We start from the raw sequence: 27,874 nt of genomic DNA on the forward strand, positions 1-27,874 counted from the left end.
AGAGACCTGGAGCCGGAGGGCTCCCCAGTGATTCCTGTCACTCCTCTAGTTGCTCTGTTCCATCCTTGACAAAGATTCTGCTCCAGGCACAGTGATTCATCCTGAAGCCTGAAGCCAAAATGTGCATGGAAATCACTTTCCAAAGATTAAAATTCATATTTGAAAGAGAAATGGCGGTAGAAATGACGAGTGCTTATGCAAAGAATTTTGGTTGCTTGGCAATCACAGCACCTTCAAAAGAACCCTTCAGAGGTCAAAGAACTTTTTACCCTTTGCTCTTGTAAGGATCTAAAGTAAACAAACAAAAGGTGTGGTGCTATGCAAAGCAGACCCCAAATAAAGTCCTGTCATAAATACACTTTGGTACAACATGTGCTTTCTTTTTTTAAAAAATATAATTTATTGTCAAATTGGCTTACACACAGCATCCAGTGCTCATCCCAACAAGTGCCCTCCTCAATGCCCATCACCCACTTTTGCCTCTCCCCCACTCCCCCATCCACCGTCAGTTTGCTCTCTGTATTTAAGAGTCTCTTGGGGTTTGCCGCCCTCTCTCTCTGTTTGTATCTATTTTTCCCCCTCCCTTCCCCCATGGACTTCTGTTAAGTTTCTCAAGATCCACATACGAGTGAAAACATATGATATCTGTCCTTCTCTGACTGACTTCTTTCACTCAGCCTAATACCTTCCAGTTCCATCCACGTTACTGCAAATGGCATGATTTCATTCTTTCTCATCGCCAAGTAGTATTCCATTGTATATATAAACCCAGCAATAGCACCACTAGGAATTTACCCAAGGGATACAGGAGTGCTAATGCATAGGGGCACATGTACTCCAATGTGTATAGCAGCACTTTCAACATGAGCTTTAACGAAGCAAGCAACTCAGAGACAACACAGTTACTCAGAAGGAGAAGTAGCGGCAGGTTGCAAATGATTTCTGCCTCGTTAGCACCCCCACAGCATTCCCCCCCAAAATGAAAAAGTTGATAAAGAATGCCCAGGCAAAAGTTCCAACGGACATGTATGATTGATGGGTCACAAACTTCTGTTTTCCAACTGTTCTCAAAGAAGTGTTTTGGGTTTTGTTTTGTGTTTTAACTTGTCTACTCTTAGAGCCAGAGGCAGACACTATTAGGATACCTACGGAGCTTTTGAAATGATCAGCACAGATGTTCATACCCCTTCTCAGACCAGTTATATCATATTCTCAGGTGATGCAACCAGACAATGATATATTTTTAAAGTTACCCGAGGGACACCAAGGCTGAAATTCAGTTTTAGATTAACATGAAAGATATAATACTAATAATGGTATATATCCAGAAGATGTTAACACTTATCTGTTTATCTGTCTTGTGCATTGTCTGAGGAAATATACAATTTTAAAACAGTATTTCAAAAGCTTTTTACGAACTTTAAATTGAATGCAAAGTTAGGTTCTCTTTGGTTCATTCTAGCAATAATGGCCTTTGAAATACTATGTGAAATTTAATTTGTAGCCCATATACAAATGTGATCCTGAGAAAAGCTTAGGTTTTTCAATTTAAAGGAAAAATTTCAGGGGCACCTGGGTGGCTTAGTCACTTAAGCACCCAACTCTTGATCTCTGCTCAGGTCATGATTTCACAGTTCATGGGTACGAGCTCCACAGCAGGGTCTGTGCTGATGGTGCAGAACCTGCTTGGGATTCTGTCTCTCCTTCTCTCAGCTGCTCCCTTGCTTGCGCTCTCTCTCTCTCTCTCTCTCTCTCTCTCTCAAAATATATGAATAAACTTAAAAAAAAATAAAAAGCTTCAGTATATGGAGAGGATATTTAGAAACAAAGAGAAAGATCAAATGAAGACTCTCATAAAAAGGTAAGATTAAAGTAAAATGCAACTATCAGTGCTAGCTACCAGCTGGATAAAGGCCACCGCAAACTGAAAGGTGAGTTCAGGATAGTCTCGAGAAAGAAAATTTGAATTCAAAGCTTCATCATAGGTTTTGTCTACTGTGTCTTCCCATTGACTCTCTTCTTGTTTAAACTGAATTCTAGATCCTGCAGTATTAAAGAAAGCCCTAAGTAAATGACACATCATTTAGAATACCACTCCCTGTGTACAAACTCAAAATGAAGAAATGTATATATTCACTGTAGGGATGCGTTTACATAGAGGAGTAAGACAAGAACCTGTTTTCCTGGACAGGGCCGGGAGAAGTCAATTGTACTCAGGAACAACGGATGATAATGCTTTTCTATCCCCTTAACACTAGTAGTTTAATAAGTACTTGTGATTCAGTAAAGACATTTTTGAGCGAAGCCCACACCTCAGTCTCTCTGGCTAATGAGAAATAAATGTTTGGAAATGTAAATACCAGCTGAATTAACACCCGTGTAAAATGGGTACCTGCTATTGCAAATCTGCTTTTATAGAAGAAATAATTACTATATCTGTTTTTAAAAGATTCTAAATTTATTTTAAATTGTGGAATAATTTACAGTTCCTCTAGCTTATTCTTCAATTCATAAAACTTAATGTGGTCATTTTATATATGTCTTTTAAAAGACATATGGAAGGTATTATGCTGAGTGAAAGAAGTCAGAGAAGGACAGATATCATATGTTTTCACTCACATGTGGATCTTGAGAAACTTAACAGAAGACCATGGGGGAAGGGAGGGGGGGAAATAGATACAAACAGAGAGGGAGGGAGGCAAACCATAAGAGACTCTTAAATACAGAGAGCAAACTGAGGGTGGACAGGGCAGGGGTGGGGGAGAGGGGAAAATGGGTGATGGGCATTGAGGATGGCATTTGTTGGGATGAGCACTGGGTGTTGTATGTAAGCGATGAACCACAGGAATCTACCCCAAAAACCAAGAGCACACTTTCCACACTGTATGTTACCGATTTGACAATAAATTATATTAAAAAAAAATACATATGGAGAAGCAATTCCTAATTTCTGATATCTTATTTTTGTACTTGAAGGCAACCTTTCCTTATTTCTTAGTTACTTAAAAGAGGTATCCTAAGTGTCAATTATTTAATTTCTGTCACAATGTACAAGTATTTGCGAGTGTCTGTTCAGTGATGTGCAATAACCCCTATCCACTGATACAATGACGTACCTCCTAGTAAGGTGACCAGATCCCTGATGTAAATAAAGATGTACATTCATAAATTTGTAGTTAAAAGATGCACAGAAGGATATTACTGAAGTAATACTGAAAGAAATCACGGGTTTAAGTCAAAGAATTTGACACTTATATTTAAATATTTCATGCAAAGTAGCAAACTCAGTGTTTTATACATGTGTAGCAACCAAATAGATAAAACACACAGGTAATAACATACATACAACAGATAATTTTTTTCTTTTTTTAAAAAATGTTTATTTATTTTGAGAGAGAGAAATAGATAACGAGCGGGGAAGGAGCAGAGAGAGAGGAAAACAGAATCCCCAAGCAGGCTCTGAGCTGTCAGTGCAAGGGCCCAATGTGGGGCTTGAACTCACAAAACGTGAGACCATGACCTGAGTGAAACCAAGAGTCAGACACTTAACCGACTAAGCAACCCAGGTGCCCCAATAGAGCATTTCTTTTTCTAAAGTGTCTTCTACATTTTTGTTGTTGTTGTTGTAACCTTAACTATTCAAACCTATCTATATCCAGAAACAATCAAGAATGTGTGCTTTTATGCTTTAATACACATTCTAACCATAGTTTAGTAGTTTAAAGTTTTTTATCTCTAGATAAAAGATGGACTGACACAAAGATATCATTAACAGGGCAACTGTCACCTGGATCTCCTTGTAATAAGGAGTTTATGCTTGCAAGTGTGGAACTGTTTACAATTTCAAGTGTGGGTCTCAAACAGAAAAGTCCTCCTGGGTAAATATAATGAATTAACTACATTTTCCAGTATGGACACAATGCATCCCATTGGTGTTTGCTATTTCTGCCATTAGTAATAGTTATCCTTTGATTTAAAACAAAACAGAACAGGGGCACCTGGGTGGCTCAGTTGGTTAAGTGTCTGACTCTTGATTTTGGCTCAGGTCATGCCCTGAATTGGGTTCCACGCTCACAGTGTGGAGCCTGCTTAGGATACTCTCTCTCTCTCTCTCTCTCTCTCTCTCTGCCCCTCCTCTGCTCTTGCATGCATGCATGTGCACTCTCTCTCTCTCTCTCTCTCAAAATAAATAAGCAAACATTAAAACAAAACAAAAGTCTTATATGGCATATACAATAAGCACTGTTAACAAAATAACCTTTATGTTATTTTATTTTATTTTTGTCCCTTTGCATGATGTCATTCACTCAAAATACAATGGGAGCATGGGCCACGGGGATAGTGGTTTACCAGGAAATACCCCAACAGGCTATTGATTGAACTGAATAAGATAATCTCATATATTCTTATACTACTTTCAAATAATCAAAGCTCTGTGTGGATTTTGTTTTCAGAATCTAAGGTGCTTCCCAACTCAAAGAGATTATAAGTAAGCCCACGTTAAGTTACATTTTTAGCTGGTAGATTTGTTTTCCAATGTGACTTACTATTAAATGTACATACTATTTACTTTTAAGCATACACAATGCAAAATCCCATCACGTTAAACTCAAACAAATAAGAGTGTCTTCCCACGAAGTCATGAAACCTAGGACTAGTAGCAGATGAGTATTCAGAGAGGGAAAGCTGGGTCCAGTGTTCATTGAGCCTTGGAATGGTAAACTATGTTCCTAGAATTAGTAGGTGGAAAATCAATAGTGACCCTGTAGAAACCGCAGGGGGGCCAGCTTCTCAGGACTCCTGCTCCTGTAGGACACACACAAACTGCCATTTCTGCCAATTCTCTGAATCATGCCTCATAACTTTTCTTGGACCAGTGAATATTTTGATCATCTGAGGGCCCCTGAATCACAAATGCAAGAATTCCTGCTCCTTTCAGAACAACTCTGCCTCTCCTACAACAGACTCCAGAAATGTACTTTTTACAGGGGGAAAGAATATTCACTGTAGCCATTTATGTGAACCACCTGATTACTAGCTAGGATATAGCCAAGTGTGCATATAACTAAATATATACCAATTTTTAAATATTTCAAGTTTTCTTTCATGATGTTAGGATGTGTCTGTGGCAACACAGCTACAGTTTATTGCTTATTTGGTGTAGTTTAGGTTTATATCTAAACTTCCCTAGGAACCTCAGATGCAAAGGGGAAAAAAGCAAGCAAGCTCTGTAGGGCGCCAAATTTCCCCTGCCCTCCCTTCCCATATTCCTCTCTGCCCTCAGCAAACAGGCCTCCGTGATTATCCCACCATTCCCCTCTCATCTTTGTGTATCCTCTTTCTACTCTCCATCTTAATAACATATCCGGGACTTCGTCTCCCTTCTTGCTTATCAGTGCATTATTACCTATTCTTTTATAAGGGATCCTTTTACAAGGTTAAGCTTCACTTGCCAATGTTATTACCTGTGAAATATTAGTTTTACAAATGGCAAATGGAGCTATAAAGATGCTTCTGGACACAGAACCCCGCAGGGAAGGAATACCGATAGCCCCAGTAGGCTAGATAGGCCTAGATGGGCCCAGAATTGACGGTGGGCGAATAAATGTCAGAACACATCCAGGAAGCCCCAGGGTAAGTGCTACTGGATGACTGGGTAGGAGATGTCCAAAGCGCTTAAAGTGGAAAGAAAAGTGCTGTAAAGGAGTGTTATCTCAGCATGAACAGTAATGGTGCTCATCTCTACACCATGTAAGGAAAAGGAGGGAGCTGACAAGAGGGAGAGGATGGCAGGCAAGGGGGCACGTCTTGACCGATGTGGCTTGAAGTGCAATGAGCTTCACTAGGCAGGTCCTACCACATCTTTTGACCAAAGTTTTACTTATCCCTATTGCATCATGTGTGCCAATACTCAAGTTAATTACAGAAACAATTTGAAATATAATCATACTGAGGGTGACTGCATAATATCCTCTAAACTGGGACACCTTTAAGAATGAAAGTGGCGCTATTCATGTTTACACCAAAACCACTTGTGTGAACCAGAGCTGTCCCACTCAGACTAAGACAAATGGCTCTCCTAATTACTATTCTTCACTATGGATGAGTACAATTGAGGCTTTTAATAACACATCTGTATTCCATACCTCTCATATGCTGGATGTGCAACAGAGTTGAATCTAAAATGAGAAGTGTTCAAGTTTTAAAATTAGCAAGTAAGGCAGAACTTAAATTTAATCAAAATTATTCTTAAGTACTTTTTAGGGCTATACCAATTTTGGAGATTAATATAGCATTTCTATATATTCAACAGAGGCAGTTTTCCTCCAGCATTAGAACCAGTCACTCTAGGGCACCTAGGTGGCTCAGTTGGTTAAGAGGCCAACTCTTGATTTCGGCTCAGGTCATGATCACACAGTTCATGATATTGAGCCCTGCATCGGGCTCTGCGCTGACAGCATGGAGCCTGCTTGGGATTCTCTCCTCCCTCTCTCTTAGCCCCTCCCCTGCTCATTTTCAATCTCTCTCTCTCTGTCTCTGAAATAAATAAACATTTAAAAAATAAAATAAAGCCAGTCACTCTGGTTTTACCTCCTCATTGGGCCTCAGGAGGCTTGCATTTGGGGGCCAAAGTATATTAAAGTTTCCCATTGTTACATATATTGTACAGGGAATTAGAGTCACTGGACAGATACTCACAGAGCATGAGTGCTCACAGAGCTGAATCTGACAAAAGGAAAGCAGACAAATGCCTCCCATCTACATTCAGTCTGGGCACATGCTCAAATGTCCCCACGCCACTTGTTAGGATTCCAAGTCCACATGTATGGTGGCCTTTGCTTAAGCTATGTCTAACGTGGTACTACTCACAAAGTTGAATAATATATACTTGAGTAGTGCAGCTCTAGTTTTAGGAGGAGATAGCACGGTTAAACAAATCCTCATGATAAAATATAATAAGGAACAAAAGGATTATGTGTCTCGATATAGGGAAAAACTAATTACTTGCTTCTGCAAGTTCAGGGAAGAGGCCCTTTGTCCTAGTCCATGACCAACGAATGGAAGTCTTCCTGACAGAGAGAATGAATGGCATCTTGGGGAGGGGAAGGGGTGATACTGAAAGAGTAAATTTATATAAAAAGGAGCTCTCTCAAACTCTGTGAGACCTAAAATAAAAGCATGGGACATAAAAATGAAACAAATAATGTCAGTTGTCAACATAATTTTAAAATTATGAGAAAGAAAGAGCCTTCATATGAGACTTAAAAAATTAACATATAGTGTCCTATTGTAAAAGCCTGTAATGGATGAGATAGGAAAACAATTTAAAATAAATGAGTGTATAGGGACAGTGAATTTCAGAGGTATAGACATTTCAATTATGAAAAAACACTCTGTATGTCCCTTTAAGTCTATCCACTACCACAGATATCTGGACACAAATTGAAGTCATTAAAATAAAACACTTTTGTTTTTCTTTTTTCTTTTCTTTTCTTTTCTTTTCTTTCTTTCTTTCTTTCTTTCTTTCTTTCTTTCTTTCTTTCTTCTTTTTTTAGAGAGAGAGAGAAGTTGGCACATGTGCAGAGGAGAGGCAGAGGAAGAGAAAGAATCTTAAGCAGGCTTTATGCACAGGGCGGAGCCCGACACAGGGCTCGATCTCACAACTGTGAGGTCACAACCTCAGCCAAAATCAAGAGTCAGAAGTCCTACCAACTGAGCCACCCAGGCGCCCCTAAAATAAAACATTCTTAAAATCATGACAAATTAGCGATAGAAAGAAGATTCTTGCATGGCTGATGATTATAGATATTTGCTAAAACCAGCAAGACCAGATACATAGAAAGACTGATGTCATCAGTGATTTTGACGTTTCATCTACATAGACTCACTGTCTCCAAAATAGTGTCCTCTGCATTCTCATTCTCACTAAAAGACATCATTCCTTGAAACTGGCTTGAAGAATATGCATGAGAACACTGTCTTCTCTAAGAACCTTTTTTGCTTTAGAAGCCTAGTGAATAAAGGACATATATTTAAAGCCCATTTTATCATTGTAGCCACATATTCACAGGCTCTAAGCCTTTTGTTCAACACATTTCACAGTTCTCTTACCATATGGTTAAGTTACTTTTGTTTTTGAATCTTTGCCTTGGACAGAACAGAATTGCCCATTTAAAAATGTATGGTACTCTAGACTTAGCATAGGTAGCGCCATTAGGAGTCTCCTCTTTTATAATTTCCAAACATTCAGTGATAAAATGCAATCACTGCATACATTCTCAATGTACATTCTCATTGACTTTTGCTCTGGGAAGAATGTAGTTTCCCTAAATCGCATGCAGCTATTTGCTTGGGAGATATTTCCACGGAGTTGTACAAGTGTACTTGAACACACCTTGGCAAGTCCAACAATGAACTCCGAGCATGGAGTTATGATGTTGGAAATCTGCAAGATTGTGCTGTAAGTGCCAGGAGACCAATTTTCCAACTCCACTGACATTGCAGAAATTAACGGGAATGGATTTAGATCCAGAAGATCTTTCATTTGGGTTGGTTCTCTCTGCATTTGGTACAATAATGGCAAATCCCCATGATCTACTTAAAATGCGAACTTCTAGCCTGGAAGGACTTGTCAGATGAGGTACTTATCACCATACATCATCTAGTACTTTGTAAATGCCATGTAAGGACAGCAATGCAGAAAACAGTCAGCAAATGAAGAAGTGCATTTACAAAGAAAATCCTTATGCAATAACAAATATGATATTTTAGAGTTTAGTGATATTTTTAAATATCTGTGATATGAAAATTCACTATGGCACTTGGAACTAACACAACCTTAACTGGTGAAAGCAAAGTATCTTTAAAACTGTAATGTTCGTCAAAACTTAGACGTTTGTGAGATTTTTCAATAATCATCTTTCAACAGCTTTTCTGGCTTTTTGCATGTAGGAAGCATTTTTAATCCAAGACCTTAAATGTTTGCTGAATAAATAGTTATGCGCATACAACTTGCAAAACAACAAATAATGGCTCTAATGTGATATAAAAACTTGGGGAGCCAGGGGCACCTGGTTGGCTCAGTTGGATAAGCGTCCAGTTTGGCCCAGGTCATGATCTCATGGTTCATGAGTTCGAGCCTCACATCAGGCTCTCTGCTGTCAGCACAGAGCCTCCTTCGGATCCTCTCTCTCTCACTCTCTCTGCTTTTCCCCTGCTCACTCTCACAAAAATAATAAATAAATTTTTTTTAAACTTGGGGAGCCATTCCTCAAATTATAATAGCTGGGTAGGGTAAATTGTTCCTGGTGTGGAAGAGAATAGACTTCTAATGTGACCATTTATAAAGATACATGTAAAGGGGAATGGTTAACTTGAAAATATCCAGTGGCAGAAACTAATTATAACTTGAAGGTAGTGGTGAAGGTCACACTGTAGAGACAGGGAGACAGGAACTACAGTGCAGGCATCCTGAGAAAGACAGGGACAAATCAAGGATGAGAAAGAAAGAGGTGATTATGGAAAAGGGTAACAAGGAAGAATCTGAGGCTTATAAACAAATGTCTACAAGCAAAGGAAGAATGGCACCAGAACTATTAATGAGGTATGAGTCACATACCTCTGGGATGCTTCCTCTGGGATGTGGTAGGGATAAGGGCAATAGATCAGGGAAGACTTCACAGGGTATGTTGGCAGAAAGCTTTGTGTTCTTGGGAAGGAATCCTGAGTGTGGCAGAGATCTGAGTATAATTATAATAGTATGACCAGTGAATATATCTGGTCAACGCACCAACAATCTGGTCAGCATGCAACTATGTGCATAATTCCGACATTTCTTCCTACTGCTCTGTGCCGCTCCTTTGAAATCCTGTGGACAGTAGCTTTACCTAATAGGACTTGTGTCTAACTTATTTGCCAAGTGTACACAATTCATTAGCAATGCTATCATGATATCTATACAAGCTTAGACGTACAAGCTTAAAAAAAGAATACTAGAAACAAACTAGGTTGTCCAAGAAGAATGATATAAAACTATACAATCTGAAGTAGTGCCTCATTTCCCCTGTGAATACCATATTATGTTGACCATGTATCAGCAAGTGAAAAATCACTAATAGAAGATTATAAGTAAAAATCTGCACAAAGATTAAGTGCATAACAAGTACTAACCTCATGAAGGGTCTTGGAAGGAAGGAAAATGGAAATGGATTAAAATATTATTATCTGGGTTCCATCCCCTTTTAACTTGTAGGAAGTTTAGCTGAACTAACTAGGAAATTTTCCCCTTAATATTTTTCCATGTCTTTTACACACACAAAAAAACTAACACTTCATTGATTCCGACAATCTGAATATCCAGAAAATTTCCTGATTATTTCATATGCTGAATAGGCGGAAAGTAATTATACACTCCTTCATTATGACAGAATTACAAGTGTTAAATGGGAAATATACTGAAACCCTGAGCACAGCTAAATATGGATAAAGTACTTTTCTCATAATACATATACATCAGTGACTTGAATACTAGTATATTCTTCGCAACATCATTATTTCTTTTATGTAAATATAAATAGAAATGTGGTAAACTTTTTAGTAGATGATCACTGTCAGGGAGACCCAGAGATGTATCATAATTAAGAATCATATCTTCAAAATCATCAATGTCATAAAAATACATTTATCTCTCTAAGATAAATTGGTTGTTTCCAAAACATAAGATACCTATTGCCACAAGTTGAAATAAAAGTTTTACTGAAATTACCATCAAAATGAAGTCAAAGTCTATCTTTAAAATATTAAAAGCCACAGAATAAATGGATTTAATTGGTTTTAAAGTCAATAAACTTAAAAAGCAATAACAAGTTCTCTTTAGAATCATGAACACGCTTTTTAGCTTTTTCATGTATTTATTTCTACTATCTTGACATTTTATCTGGCTTCAGGACATAAATTCATGGCAAGGAATGTTATTTTATGGGATCTACTTTCACAGGAATTTTTCTAGGTCACTTCAGTGACAGAGGGAAAGCCATCTGACATTCACAGAAAGGTAGTAATAACAGTTGCAGGCACGAGATAAAGAAACCCTGAGGTCTACTAGTGAAGGGAACTGAGTTGTAAATCTTACCAAAAAAAAAAAGAAAAAAAATAAAGATTTTGACCCCAAAGCTCCAGAATTTCTTTCTTATGGGCTAATTGCTTTAACGATGGGAATACTACACAAGCAAGGCTATTTCATTTCTCTTGAAAACTCATTAGACTTTTATGAAACTTAGAAAATGTAGAAAACCATTACATCTGCAGCTCTCTTACAAGTATTCAAACCTATGTGATCATTCATGTGAAGGACCACGTATTTGAACGTAATCTTTACTCTGTTGGAGACTATAACAAGTATGTATATATGCTCACAGATAAATATAAATACCCTTTGCAATTATCATAATTTTAGTCTTCCTAAATTCTGAGGAGGGATCTTAGGATAGACAAATAGTGGACAAATAGAATCCACTCATTTCCTGCTGCCCCAGTGTTTCAACTCTGGGCTTGCTCTGTGGCAGAAGAAGTGTCAGAGAGATTACCGCCACTGGCACTGTGCCCACCAGGCCAACTGCACAGCTGGGAAAATTCTGACTTGTTCTTAATGTGTATATGATAGGCATGGCGATGTTTGCTGACCTAATGTAATTAATTGCCATCATTCTGCCAGAACATAATCATAATATCAGAAGATTGAAGAAAACATAATTGAGTGTTTCATCTATTCCTTGGAAAGCATTTCAAATGTCATCATCCCGTTATAAAAAGTCATTCAGAATCCTCAAGGTCACTCTGAGTGTCCAAATGCTTAAATTAGTGCTGGTGGCATTGCCAGACTTCATCTAGTCTTCTGAGCTGGCTATTTCCCCCTCGCACTGTACTTGTCCACTTCTCAATCCCACTCTGTTGTCCATCTAAGAAACAGACTGTATAAAGCATTTTCCTTTGGAGAATTAAAAATAACAGGATCTGGGAATTATAGATCTTATACAATGTCCCTAAAGGTGGATTTTATTTTCATAGTACTTCACAAATGAATAGGCAGAAAAAAAATGCCTAGGCGATAATGAAGAGAAAAACAGGTGCATGTACATATCAGGATACTAGTTTCTATCTGTGTGCCATTTTCATTGGGTGGGAAAGAGTACGTCATAGTAGTTATGATTATAGAATAATCATACATGAATACACACACCACACAGAGCACCTAGTAAAATAACTATTTTTTCCCAGTGGTAACATAATTCAGATTACTCAATTACCCTCAGCAAACTCACTTGGAAGTGGGAATGCCCAAGAATAACTCATTAGTACCTTAAAATGACTCAGCTTTGCATACCCTACATTCACAAACTTCGGCATTATGTTTCTTCGCCATTGTATTGCTATTATCACCACTGTCTCTCAAATGTAAAATCACAAGTAGCCGATTTCACAATTTACCACTTTTTCCACAGTAAAAAGTTATTTTCAAGCACCAATTGCTTCTTGGTAGAACACTGACATCAATAGAAAATGCAATTAGGTATTGAACAGAATGGTTAAGGTAATTTTAACATGCTACTATTGGATCAATTAGTAGCCAGTAATTTCCAAGATATGCAGAGCTTTAGCAGACCCTTAGGCAAGTCTCTTGTTAAGAAAATGATTGGGATATTAGATAATTGAAATTAACTACTGCAACGTGCCACATTTCATAGTGAAATTAACTACTGCAACGTGCCACATTTCATAGTTTTCCCCAGTCATATTAGAGACACAATGTATAATGAAGTTGTTATTCATAAAAAATTTAAATAAATGATAGTTAGGTCCTGCTAGTTAATGGTGTAATGAGTCTGAGGAATTTCCAACTGGTCCCAAAGACTGACCATCAGGAATAAAATAAAGTTGAGGCTGGATTTTGTGACTCAGAAAATGAAAGTATTATTGAACATCCTGTGCTTCTTAAACAATGAGCTATTGCTGACACGGTTTCTTTCTTTCCTTCTTTTTTTGGTTATTGTTTTTCCATGAATGATGCATACAAATTAATAAGAATTTTGTCTGCATTCAAATTCCTACAAGGTGTTATTTGATTTTTTTTACATAAACACAAGGGAACTATTGCCCAAGGCCATTCTTCCCATTTCAATGTGCGAGCCTTCTCATGTAATGTAATTTTAAATTAAATAAAGGTTCACTGCTATTTCTCCTGGGTATATATTTGGCTTTGCTTCGTCTATAAAACAGTCTTTCAAAAGCCTCACACTGCATTAGGAAAATAGCTAACCCATTGATGGTACCTGTGGACCAATTTCTTCCTACTTTCCTCCTTCATTTTAATATGATATTGCACATTAGAGTTTATTTCTCCACGGACATTAAGAGAATGCCTCCTACCTTGTCTCTAAGTAAAAGTTGTCTAGAGAACTTCTGAACAGTTTAAAAGTTGAGTCTTCTGTTACTGATATTGCTAGTAATATAGAATTCTAACTGATAGTGGAATAAAAACAATGTAGGAGTTAGGTATACTGGCCACCATTCAATGGTATGTAAAGTTATCCAAGTTGCAAATTCTTGATAAAAAAATAATTTCCTATTGTTTCTGTTGATAACCTTAACTGATGGTTAGAGGATAGAAAGCAAAATGTTACATGAAAATATTTAAAAAATAATGCAGTAGATGCTCTGATTTCTTCCAAAGTTACTTAACTTTTTAATCATCATTTTACCATTTAACACAATAGCAAAAATAAAATGAGTAATAAGTCTTGATTATAGAGGAGGTGCTTGTAAATTAATTTGCATCATTGCCTTGTGGGCATTTAATGTCATTTTTAAGAAAAAACAATGTTTCCCATACCTCAATAAATAGGCAACTCTCAAGGTAACATATCTTCATGTCATAATTTTACTCTTTATTACCTACGAGTAAGAAAGAAAATTGGTTTTTTTCAAAGCTGTGTCTGCGTACAGCCCAGGAAACCAAAACTCTTGAACCATAGCAGAGGATTGCTCACCATAGAAAATAAGTTGCCGTGACAAGGATCTCGGGTACTGAGTCTAAGGTTTATATAGTAGAAAGAAAGCTTTAAAGGGCTCATGACTGAGAGACAGATGAGTTAATTGGAGAAGTTTACGTTAATGGGGAGTCATTGAGAATCAACACCTTTTCCTTATCACCTGGTGAAGGGCATTCAGAGTTAATTTATTAAATAGCATGAGTAAACGCTTCTCTCATGACATAAATCAATACTCATCATTTGTCTGATTAGTACTGTTATGTATTATTTGTACCAGCTTAAAAGTAGAATGTTTCCTGCTTACCCACATAACCATTTCTGCTAAACAGTGGCCTAGATCTAGGATTAATAACCAAATAAAATATTTCCACCTTGTTAAACATGCAGCACTTCCAAAAATATCTTGTTCCCATTCAGTCTCTACCTCTATAGGGACAGCAAACAGCACCCAATCATGATGCTTTTGCATGGCTAGGACATGTCAATAAAAGTGACTTATGTCTCTTCATTTCATATAGTCATTAGACCTTAAAAGCAATAAATATCTAACTCCAAGCGAAACTTTTAAGATCTACTAAGTCCTTGCTCAAGAAGTGCATCATGTACCTTTCCATAAACTTGCATTCCAAACTGAATACATTACTTTAGGACAAACAGACAATGTTCAGTGAAACCCTAAGTAGCTCAGAGCACGTAACACACTTCCAGAATCTAAACAAATCATTCAAAGTGAAAATGCACTGTGTATGGACTGTACATTTATAGAGACTGTAAGTTCCATGAGGCCAGGGGTTGTGTCTGCCTTTTTCATTAGGTTCAGGAATGTGTTGCATCAATATTGGTCAACAGGTAATATCAGAATGGAAATATGTCCCATATTTTCAGTCAAATAACTGGTCATCAATCTTTCAATAAAACTATAAGTCTAAAACCAGTGGAAACAAAAGACATAAAGAAGAGGTAACAAGGAAAATTATCACCAAAGGAGTGATTCTTATCAGTTGTTTGCATACAACATGTGGGGAGGAACAGCCAGTTAGGCTTTTCAAAAAAAGTTGCTTTAGTTCTTTCTCAATAGAAAAGAAAAAGAGAGTAGTTTTCATATTGTTGTGAATTATTTCATAAATTATTTTTCATTTTTATTCCCAAGTGAACAAAAACTTGGATGTAAATGATTGGAGCTGCATTGAGGAAACTGAAAGAAACACCCAACTCATGGTCATGAATTCTCAGAGTCCCCGGCAGGTAGCTCACACGCAAGAAGTAGGAAGAGTAAGAATCCTCCAAAGGTAAAAAAATCAGAAAGAAAACTCATCCACTCAACTTGGATGGGTGATGTGTATCAATTTCAATCACGAGTCTCCCACATATGCAAACAATTTTTTTTTTGCAAACAATTTTTAAGGAAGCAGAATTTGGCCCCAAATTTTAATAGCTATTAACTATTGCTTTACTATTAGAGCTGGTTTGCCATTCACTGTATGGTATATTGGCCTTGGCGTGTATATAGTTTTTGTGTAATTTTTTTTTCATGATGTGGAAAATGAAAGCAAAGAGATAGTTCATTCTCAAATATTGTTTATCTACCATTTTAGGTAGGTATTGTTTATCTATCATTTTGAAGTAGTCTTTAAAACTCCTTACATGCAAATATTTCTTTCATTATCTCCCACCTATCATCTACTCTCCACAAATACAAATTTTGAAAAAGTAAAACATTTCAATCAAACATAAATTTTGTTACTCTTTACAGTATTTCATTTTGCTCTAGAGAAGAATCAAGATAAAATGGCAAACTTCAATGGTATTTTTTTTCTTTGACACTAAAAGGAAATAAAAAACCAAAGTATTTGATGTCATTTCATGGACATCTGTAAATAATAAAATCCTTTCTCTAATTATGATTATTCATGTGCTTGTTTTAGAATTTTTTTAATGTTTGTTTATTTTTGAAGGAGAGAGAGGCAGAATGTGAGCAGGGGAGTAGCAGAGAGCAAGGGAGACATAGAATCCAAAGCAGGCTCCAGGCTCTGAGCTGTCAGCACAGAGCCTGACGTGGGGCTCGAACTCACAAACTGTCAGATCATGACCTGAGCTGAAGTCAGACGCTTAACCGATTGAGCCACCTAGGTGCCCCCCATGTGCTTGCTTTAAAATGTTCAAGTTCAAGTGCTAGCAAGATTTACCAGGAGTCAGGTTTTATTTTCTTGCTCCAAGATTCTCTCATAAGGTGAAGACATTACCACTGACTGTATTAATGCAAATATAACCATGTTGGAGTGCAGACATAGCATATCCAGTTCTGTCTCGGTGGGTTTGTCATGCTCTTTCAGGAAAAGAATGGGTAAATAGTGCTTTTCTGCAATTCTAGCTTGAGAAATAAACAGGCTCCTATATTCTTTGCTGATGCTTAATGTTTTCCAGTGGGGAAAAAGATAAATGACATTCATAATAAATATCATGAACAGGAGGGCACTTGAGGAATAAATTAATAAAATCTACCGGTGACATTTATTCCACCTTAGCAATAATCAATCAAAAGCTACAAATTAAAGACCTCCTACATATCCATCACTATTGAAAGAGTGATAAGAAATGTATAGATACAATCATGGAATCATAGAGTCTGAAAAAAGATAGGAGCCTTAAAATTCACCTCATCAAGATGTACATCCTATCCATTGGATGCTCAGGGGGTTTTTGTTGTTTCTAATTCAGCCCCATCTGATTATCTCTGAAGCTCCAGCACATACAGCGCATTAGCTGTCAGTGGAAGGCATCCGAAAGTGTTTCTTGAATGAGTGAATAAATAAATTCATGATTATAGACATCCCCACCAAGTGCTTGATTCTTCAGCCCATATTTAAGTGCTAAGTAATTATATTGAGTAGAAGTAGTTTTCCCTATATTTCTTGCAGACCCTTTTGTAATTAGACATAGGTGTTTAATTTTTGTGAGGTAGGTATTATGGGATTTGTGTAGTTAAGAAATCTGTATAATGATGGGTCCACATGGGATTAACTCGCTCTCTGTACTGGACCTGGAAAAGGAGTTCAAAGGTAGATCAAGCACAGGGACCTGCCGCTCACCTAAGAGGGAGGAGGAAGTCTCTTTAGTCCAGAAATGAGACTTGTGTGGAAAGACCCTGCTTAGAGGAAAAAAAAATGTCTCGGAGGAAATAGGGGTTTAGGAAAAATAAACAATTTATTAAATAAAAATATTTACTTCATTAGTAAATTTTTTTAATCTTAAAAGAGTTCATTTCTGAAGGAACCTAGGTTTGTTGTCTTTAGCAGCCTGCTCTGACAGGATGCCCTTGGTCTGAATTGGCCCTCCAATTCAACAGGTGCCCTGTGGCCCCCAGCTGACTGTCTCAGGCTGATTTCTCCCCTGAGCTTTAGGTGATGGAGACCACTTCTCCTTTTCAGGACTATAAATTAGCTGCCATTGGTTTGAAATTCAGTGTCTTTGTTTCTATTTTCTCAAGTCTCAGCAAAATAACACCTGTCCTTCCACATATTATCTTGATGCTCAAGGACACATTTCTTGTCCTATTCTTCCCCAGACTGAGTGGAGCAATCACAGACAAGGCTTTTCTCTTTGTGTATCCTCACAGGCCAGCTCACCTGGTCAACAGGAAAGGTGAGCACTACTTATGGCCATGTCTTTCTGCTTACTGCAGGGGCCTGAACCAGGCCGTGAACTTGTAAACATCATCATCATCATCATCATCATCATCATCAATGGTAAATATAAAATCATTTCATCTCAATGCCCTGGTTCCTGAGACACTGATGTAGACCCATGTTTATCAAAGTGTGCTCCTTCAGACATCTGCACTAGAAGAAATGCCTGGGATACATAGTCAAAATTCTGATTCTGGAGACGCACTGAATTCACTGAATTGGAATCTTTCAGGCTAATGTTCTATGATCTGGTTATCTGCACTGCTTCTGAGTAAGTCTTACGTATCTTATGTTGAGGGTTGTGAACCACTGTGAGAATATCTGAAGGCCTGATATTTCCCTCCCATATCGTTAGCATCATTTTTATACAGGTTAGGAATTTAACTCAGTTAGTCCTCTGCTTTACTATCCACTGTCCAAAATTGCCTGTACAGATGCTGTATACTTGGGAATTAATTAAAATACATTAGTAAGCTTTCTCAAGAAGTGTGTTATTTTATAAAGTTCTTTCTAACATCTAACTTCACTTATGCTGATGTCATTCACCTCATCTCTTCATTTTCTGTCTCACATTTGGGAGGAAAAGGAAAATTATCACCATCCATCATAGAACATTCTTTCTCTATCTGCACGTCATTCTTAAAGACAGCCCTGAGACATGATTATTCCAGAATAAAGAAGCTTTGTCATCATCCAGTAGTCAACCAATAGGATTATAACCCACCTGCATATTCTGGGGACAAACCAAACACATCCCGAACTGAATGCAGCAGGTTCGCCACTGAAGTATCCCCCTCCTTCTGGTTTTGTCCTCAGTGAGGAGTACCACCGAGCACCAGGTTCTGAGCCAGTCCTCCCAGAGCGAGCCCACCCCGATACCCAGACCACCACAGACTTCTTTCCATATCTCCTCAGAAAACACTCCAAATATCTCTCATCCGTTCCAATCCCTTAATCCAGAGCTTGCCAACATCACCATCTCCAGGTCCAGAAACAAAGTCAACATGTGCAGCATCTTCCTTTATAAAATTAAGGAGAAGTTGTCACTGTGGCTAAATAGTAGACGGAAGAGTGCATTCCCCACCCCAGATCGTGTGTGCACTTAATGCTGTCCAAACAGAACAAACATTTGTAGTTTGCAAGCTCTATTTGGTTTCTATCTTTTTTTTTTATCTCTTCTCCCCCTGTTCCCTCACCTCCCTGACCCTGGTAACCACTGCTCAAGTCTTACGTTTATGTATTTGATTTGTTTAGATTCCACAAGTAACATCATGCAAGTGTTTTCTTTATGTGTCTGGCATATTTTACTTCTCCGTGTTGTTGCAAATGACAGGATCTCCCTTCTTAAGGCTGAGTATTATCCCTCTGTATGTCCTCAGCATCCCTCACCTGGCCTGTTGCAGTGCTTGTCACACCATCACTAGCCTCTTTCCACTAATCCTCACCATCACAGGCATAATCCTCTGGAAGCGAAGTATGGCCACACTGTTTCCTTGCCTAGAGAATAACCAAGCACAGCCAGCATTCTGGAAAGGGGGCTAAGGGAAGGGAAATAGGTAAAAGTGGTCATGGGGCTGGAGCAGACAAGGTATTTTGGGTGTGGTCTGAAAGCCTAGACTAGGCTTCACCAGGGAGGGTCTTGTTTTCTCCACCCCAGAGTGGTGGGAGTCAGGGAGTCCCAGAAAGGTGATGGAGTGAGCACAAGACATGGTCCTCCCTCTCTCCTTTCCTTGTAACATGACTTCCCTGCTTCCTTCCCTTTGATATCTGCTCCTCTTTCTTTTCTCCACTCTTTCCCTAACGCTGCCTAATGTATCTCCCCACTGCTGGTTTGTGATCTCCTTTCCATTTTCCTTTTCCCCCTCTTCTTCCTCTTAAGCTTCAGTGTCTTCTCTTCCTCAACCCCAGCTCCTGCCTTCATACTCCTTAAAATGGCACTGGAACTTGGATAGCCTAAAAATACATTTAATTCTTTGTATAGCCTACTATCAACCTAACATAGGGTGTTTCGTATCTTTCTTTTGCCCAAAAGGCTGCTTAAAATTAGTTACATGTAGTTACCATTTGCATTTGTTCCTCAATTGCTTTTTCCTTCTGGCAAGTGACCCTAAGTAGAATGACAGCATCCTTACCTTTGTCATAATCAATTACTCTGTGCATCAGTGTTCAGTGTCGTGGGAATTACATGAGCACTGGAGTGAAATTAACTAATGTGCCATACTTGATTCCTTGTTACTATAAATTATCTTAGCCAAAATACCAAGAAAGGATAATAGCCATTTTCAAATTGGGCAATATATCCAACTGAGTCATAATGCAACAGGAACCATAGGGAAACTTAATGAAAAAAGAAATATTTTTTAAGCATAGCAAGTAAAGCTTTAAAATATGTGCAAATTTGAAAACTATTATTTAACATTTCATAAAAAGAAATAAAAACACTCTGACCAAAAGTATAATCATGTGAATAAATGTGTGCATAATTTAAGCACAATACCTAATTCCAATGAAACACACAAATATATATGTATATATATATATACATATTTATGTATAGTCTCAAAAGGTGTTAGATATTGTTTGTGCAGAATAACATGCATATCAAGTCAGAGATTGCTTGAAAATCAGAGATATTAATAATCATTTCAAATCTAATACACTTTTTAAAATAAAGAAACTAACCCATTCAGAGAGATCAACACTGAAGGATGAAAGGTGGAAACACTTCCATTCTGAAAAGGGCATCTCTGTGTATCCTGATGAACTTAGACTCCTGCTTGGTTTAGTTTTGCCTCCCTACTCCCAGGGGGCAGAGTATGAAAGGCTGGTCCCCAAGGTGAGCAGTTTTCAGATGCTACTGAGGCCCTTGGTTTAGGGACAAAGGATATTGATGGCCATTGATGGTATATGTAGCTCAGATTACTTGATTAACCCCCTGCCTAGAGCCTAAATTAAAAAAAAAAAAGCCAGGAGGCAGGGACAAAGTACCTTAGCAACACTGGGATACGTAGTGAGCCATTTTCTGAGAACGGATGTCCATAGATGCTAGAGACAGGATGGGTATCAAGGATGGCCAAAAAACTCACACAACACCCCAAAGCATAGAAATATGGGTGAATGATTGTGTGTACCGTATATGAGTAACTCTCAGGAAAGAATAGAGAAGCTGGAGGGAAACTGGGCACCACACTGTGAAAAAAAAAGTCAGTTCCATTTCTAAACCCCAAACCTGAGTGATGAACAGAAGAACAATGTCAAGAGGAAAATAACGTTGTTCCATCCAATTTTATGAGAGCGATGGACTCTGCAGGAAGATGTATGATTGATGGGAAATGAGGCAGGGACTCTGAGGCTTTCCTGTCTGGGATGCTTTGGGACACTGAAGCAACACAAATCACCATATGTAAGAGACACCTGCTGGCACAGAGGTAGGGAAGCAAAACCACCTTCTCAGAAGAGGCTCATGAAAATATTTCTGAAGGATGGGAGTACAATATTACAAAACTACCTCATGTATAATAGATAAGATTTTGAGGTCCTTAAAACGTGTTTTTGCAGAATATATGGCGTTTACCTTATTTTCCTGAATTAAAGACCATTTCATACCCCCTCCTTCCACATTCATTGTCTATCGATAGTTGGGTTGCTAATTTAGTGAAGAAGAGGACAGAACTGCTTCACATTTCTGCAAACTTCAAATTAGAGGCAAAGGAAGTTAGGAAAACCAAATATTTTATTCTACTCAGTGTCGGGCTCTGCACCTAGGTACCTGCCTACCAACTCTACTCTTACTACCTTAACCTAAAGGTACCATCATCTCCCCCACCAGCCATTTCAAAAATAATTGCTATATGGTTGTTGATGGTTGAGCTACCAGCTTTTGACTGACCCACTAGTGGGTGGACGGAGGATCCTTTCCTACTAAACCCACTGAATTGAAACATTGGGAATCTGACCCAAAGAATCTACCTTTTCTCCCTCTTTCCAGGTGATTCTTATGAGCCCAAATATTTACAAATCACAGTAGCAGTGTTACTTTTTTTGATTCATTTAACAAATCTACGTGAAAAAGGATTGTCTTCCTCTCCAGTTGTATCACTTGGTTAAGAAACTCAAAGCAAATATTAATCTCAGGAGAGCCCCAGGGCTTACTGCCTCCCCAGATTCCTGCATTTGGGTAACAGAAATATTTATATCACCCTTTGGAATATGATATTCTCATAAATGTCAGCCTGTGATAAGATAGCAATAATGAGTCTTTATACATTTTATGTATGTTGCTTATGTCATCATTCAGAAAAATCAAACAGACTAAAACCAGAATTTTAAAACCCCCAAATTAACTTAAGTATCCAGGGAAACATTTTAATTGTATAGATGAGAAGCTTGAGAAGCAAAGACTGGGGCATGAATGATAACATGGGCCTTGGCTGGATCCGGGGTCCAGGTGTCCTGAGAAAGCCCATGGTTCTACTCACCATCAGTGTCTTTTCCTTCCTCCCCCCTCCCCCTTTTCCTCTTCTCATATCAGAAACACATTCTGACTTCCACTCTTCTCTATCTGTGCCCCAATGATGAACAATCCTTTCCTTCATTCTGAGTTCTTCAGTATTCAGAATTTACCTTCAAACCATGTCTCTCTACAGAGGATTTTCTTAGTCTTAAAGCTACAGATTGCTTGAAAAAAAATTGTTCCTCATGGTGCTATAGACAGTTTATAGTTGTTCAAAATACATGTATTTCCCAAAATCATATTAAACTAATTCTTTAATGTAAATATTCCCTTGTCAGTTTCTGTTCTACCATCTTGCAGCTTGTCTTCTACCTTTGAGAAAATTGTTCATATCTGACATTAAATCTCTTGATATACATCTCTGAGGAACATATTATAATCATCATGACCACAAAAGAGACGACTATTGTCATATAAAAGGAAAGATTCCACAGGGAACATGTGCCTTCAGCATCAGAAATGTGTTTATTTTCATTTAGTACTTTTTTTTTTGTCCCACGTCCCCCACCGGAGGTGAAATTATCTGACAAATTGAATATCTTTACTTGGATGGCAGGGGCTTATGAGAGTTACTTCCTGAAATGCAAATAGAGAAATATGCATCTCAAATCAAAACTCTAATGTGATTTTCATTCAACAGAATTTATTTTGAATGATCTGTGTGTTTTATTGCCTAGCTTCTAAATCTATGGATCCTCAGTATAATTGGTCCCATATTGGGCACTAGTTTTCACTGTGCAAACATTAAGTTGATCTTTTTAAAGTGGGCACAAGCTTAAAACAGATTCCTTCATTTCCAAGACTTTAATCTTTATTACTTTTTTCTTTAAACCTGAGGTTGACTGGAGCTTTCCTTTTAAAGCATTTACTCAACTTAACTTCAAAACCTCTTAGCTGAGTTAGCCATGTGTGGCATGGCTTTTTAAAAAACTTTTTTTAATGTTTATTTTTGAAAGAGAGACAGAGACAGAGTGTGAGTGGGGGAGGGTCAGAGAGAGAGGGAGACACAGAATCTGAAGCAGGCTCCAGACTCCAAGCTGTCAGCACAGAACCAGATTCGGGGCTCGAACCCATGGACCATGAGATCATGACCAACTGGGGCTGAAGTTGGAGGCTTACCTGACTGAGCCAACCAGGCGCCCCCGGTATAGTTTTTTTTTTTAATTTAAATTTCAAAAGTTACATGTAATAAATTTTAAGAATATTAAATGCTTAGTATATAATATCAACTTTTTCCCAGAGAGATGCAATTTTCTATGATTTCTTTTTTAAGTTTGAGAATCTCCAAAGGAAAAGGATCATGTTTCAAATTACACTTCTTAATAATTGAAATGAAATCTGTTCCCTAGGTAGCAAATCCCTAACGGTTTTCCTTACATCATCATGTGTTTATAACTTCTTGTTAGATAGAATAGGTGCCAGACCATATGATGAAAAATGTCTGGCACATAGAAGCATTATAGTGAAACAGTTAAAATGTAAGCTAATGAGTCAGACTATTAATGCTCAAATCCTGTCTTCTCTATTTACTACCTGGGTGACTGCACAGATTCTTAAACTCTCTGTGCATCAGTATCACCATTTTAAAAGCATTTGCTCAATAGGATTAGATGAGCTAATACTGGCCAGTGCTTAGAACAGTGTTGGGCAGAGTTTACTATATAAATACTAGCCATTATTATTACTATAGAAGTAGATCTATTGTTATTATATAGTATAGCAATTGTTATATTGTGTTGTGCTATATTATTAACCTAGTGAGTACTCACTACTTATGAAATAGAGGACTATGGAAATATATTCTTTTAATATTTTTGAATGTTTATTTATTTTTGAGAAAGAGAGAGACAGAGTGCGAGCAGAGGAGGGACAGAAAGAGAGGGAGATACAGAATCCAAAGCAGGCTCCAGGCTCCGAGCTGTCAGCACAGAGCCCGACGCAGGGCTCGAACTCACAAACCATGAGATAACAACCTGAGTCAAAGCCAGCCGCCCAACTGACTGAGCCACCCATGTGCCCTGGAAATATATTCTTTTTACTGAAATATTTTAAGTTCACATTTCATTATATTGAAATAAATAGCACTTTAACTATGGAGTAATAGTAAAGATTGGAAGTTGCATTTGATTTGCATTGGAGTCCTTTTCCTGAAAGACGGCTGAGGATTATAAGGGCCTGGCCTATGCAGTGGGGATCTCACAGGGTGGGGGATGGACAGATAGAATATCTTTTACCAGATCCTGGATTCAAAGCAAAGAGTCAAGACAGGAAGAGAAGAAAGGCAACATCTGTAAGTCAAGAATCAAGGCACCAAAAGGAAGGCACAGATGCCAAGGAACTGGAGAACCAGGGACATTGAGAACAGAAAATAACGGGTCAACAATAACCCTGAAGTTGTCACTGAAACAGATTGGGGCAGATGCTGTCACCCATAGCTAGCCTTATGAGACCTGATTCCTGGGCAGGAGGCCGTATGGACCAGCCATTAGTCCCTTCATCACTTCTATTACTGCTGCACTGCTTTCCACGAAACACAACCTGAACTTGCATTTTCGGCAAAGACACACACTCAAGATGATATTCATTACCTTAAAAAATGGCATTCGTGTGCAACTTCATCACAAAAGAAATAGAAAGCACCTCCCTCAGTAGCAAAAAGATAAAATAAACATTCACGTGTCCCTCTGACATCAACACATGTATCAGAGCACAACAAACAACATGATAAAATCATCAACAGAAACAGAGACCTATAAGTTATGGCAGATACTGCAACTAATAATTTTTAGGTATGTCAAAGATTACCTGGGGGGAAAGAAAGAAACAAAAATAACAGAACAAATGTCAAATTCATAAAATTGACTTGTATCTGAAAGAAGGCATCTCCAGAAAGTGATCTTTATCTGAATCATACTTCTCTGAAAGGGGAGGATAGGGAATTCTAGCTTGATCTTGCTCTCAGTCTGTTGAATATTCATTTTGGGCAACAGAACGCAATTTACATCATGTGAGGCCCAGGTCTGTGTGCAGGAACACCCTTTAGGGAACTCAGATGAAGCTTCTAAAATAACAAGAACATTTTCCAGTTCACTGCAGAGGGAATCCGCAGCTCGAATTTCATTTTCTTTGACAGGTTTTTCCAGATTTGCTCAAGAAAATGCCCCAGAGAATGATTCTGCTTAAGTTTTACGTGCGTGTGTGTGTGTGTGTGTGTGTGTGCGTGAGGGCGTGTGCGTGGGTAATGTCTGTATACATGTTTACATGTAGTTTTTTGATGATAATATTTAGCAATAACAGAGTTTTAAAGAATTTAAATGAACATGACATGCAAACCCAAATAAGAGCATTTTTCTTTGAGGTACCATGAATTTAACCTGTCAACTTTTGCTCAAAGGCGAAAAGAAATACTTTCATCTAAGTCTCTATTGTTTGGTCCTATGGCAGAAATTAATTCTGACTCCACTATAATGTATGGATACAGCACATCTGAATGAGACTTATGTGTAAATAATAAATATTGCAGAAGAAGTCATATGGCTAAAAAGGTGCTCAACTTCTAGGATACGTTAACACAAAACAGAAAGACCTTAGATTTAAATTCGATACACGTTTTATAAGTATTTTTGCCTGCAAAACATTGACACAATTTGAATTCCTGGTTTCAAAAGAACTACTCTTTTTAAATTTTATTTTTTAGAATTCATAATAATTCTGTTTCTTTTTATAAAATAATCTTTTACAGGAAACTCTCTAAGACAAGTACATTTCTAAATAGAAATAAAAGATTATATTAACCTCAACCCTTTCTAAATTATTCAATTTTCTACAAACTAGCTCATTTTTTTTTAAAATACGCAAACGCACAATTTTAAGAGGTAATATTACTCTTCCACTTGACATATATACTGATATTATCAGGCAGTGATGAATAATAAAGAAACAGCCCTTACAGCACTGTAGTAAAGATCAAATATTAAAGCAAAGATGGCAGAGTCAATAGACACAGATCCTTCTCATATTTGTTGTTGCTACTACCGTTTTGGGTTTTTTTTTTGCAAACATTGAATGAATGGCCAACACCTTTGGCATGTTACTTACTGATGGATAGAGGTAACCTTCTCCATTCATGGCTATATACAATCCTGTCTTCACTCCCTGGATGGCAACAACGCGCAGTCCCACTGGTATGAGGTTGAACAGTGCTGTAAAGATAAACATGGCCTGTCACAAATGGGCAGGGGAAGCAAAGCTTTGCCATCACTTTTCTGTCTTTCATTTCTTTTATTGAAAAAAAAAATCATCTATGTTACAACCTTCTGAGAAGTTCCAATTAATTAAGTTTTATTTCTCTTTCTAATGAAGACGTATCTTCAATGGGTAAAATCAGCCCTTGAGCTTCAACGTATAGATATCAGCAGTCCACCTATAGCATTGCAAAGAATTGGTGGACCAATACATAGACTCAAGCCTGGAATCATGATTCCAGTATCACAGTCTCTGACATCGTTTGATGCCAAAAGAAATCAGCTGTGAAGATTCTCAAAAAGTGGAATCAAAAAAGTCCAAGTTGAATGTTTAGTCTGGTCTTTCAAGCAGAAAGCATGTTTAATCACTGCAGTGTAGGACAGGCTAGAAGTTTAAAAGATAATTTCAAAACTAAATTAGTCTTGCTGAACCAACATGAGATGCCAGCAGAGCCCAGAAAAGGTGTGTACCTGCCAATGTGCTCAATTTAGAAAGAACGAATCATACTGAACGGCATGCACATTTTAAAGAGACTTTTTTTTTTACTAATATCTTATAAAACTGTGAGTGATAACTAAAATAAAAGAGGGGAAAGTGTTCAATTTTACCCATCTGTGAGATAAAAACTCATTTATGTTTCCATGTATCATTTCTTCCCTTATTGACCAGAAAAGTATTTTTCTATTATTTTACATAGTACAGATAGCAATGTTATCACTGAGTTTTTAAAAAAAGTCTTAACATTCCTTTAACACATTGTCATCCTGGGGTTACATGTTGACTCTTTTGTGGTTATTCTAGCACCATCCTCAGTATTAACTGCTTCATGATTTGGGGGACCTTAACGTAAATACATTTTTAAGAGAGCTATTAATTATCCACAGTGCGGTTATCTGCTCCCACTCAAGGTCTTAATTCAAGAGTAGTTCCAACTAACTGGATCAGGCCAGAACAGGCAACGACAACCCTGAAATGTTGAAGTAAACATGTAAACAAAATACCTGAGGTTTAGGTTCTCAAATGTATTCCACAAAAGACAAATAATTTGAAAAGTGTGGGTAATTTTGGCTTCAATCTATGGGTCTACTCAGTATATAATTAAAAATGTACTTTATAAATTAATTTCTATTTAATTCTGAGGCATCACATTTTTTCTCTGAAGGGTGGGGGAAATTTATACCTTCTTTTCCAAGTATTACATGTTACTGATCCCAAGATGTCAAGATGCCTGTGATGAAAGGAACATGGCAGGCCATGGTCATAGATAATCATCCCTAAAGGAATACTCAGGGGCAAAATGATTAAGTGGATACTAGCTTTCATGATTCAACCTATCTTTGGACTCTTTTCCGTAGGATTTTAGAGGCTTATGTTATAAAAGA

General features: G+C 37.7%; 1 protein-coding gene across 2 annotated transcripts in view; it reads right to left on the bottom strand.

The window, feature by feature from the left end:
- Positions 1–27,874, bottom strand: part of FGF14 (fibroblast growth factor 14) — a 618,457-nt gene that overhangs the window by 93,174 nt on the left and 497,409 nt on the right. For both annotated transcript variants that reach the window (XM_030313640.1, XM_030313648.1), the window contains exon 3: positions 26,346–26,449. In XM_030313640.1, the coding sequence (XP_030169500.1) occupies positions 26,346–26,449 (104 nt within the window). The remainder of the gene's footprint in view (positions 1–26,345; positions 26,450–27,874) is intronic.

This window comes from Lynx canadensis, chromosome A1 (genome assembly GCF_007474595.2).
Source record: "Lynx canadensis isolate LIC74 chromosome A1, mLynCan4.pri.v2, whole genome shotgun sequence".
NCBI lineage: Eukaryota > Metazoa > Chordata > Mammalia > Carnivora > Felidae > Lynx > Lynx canadensis.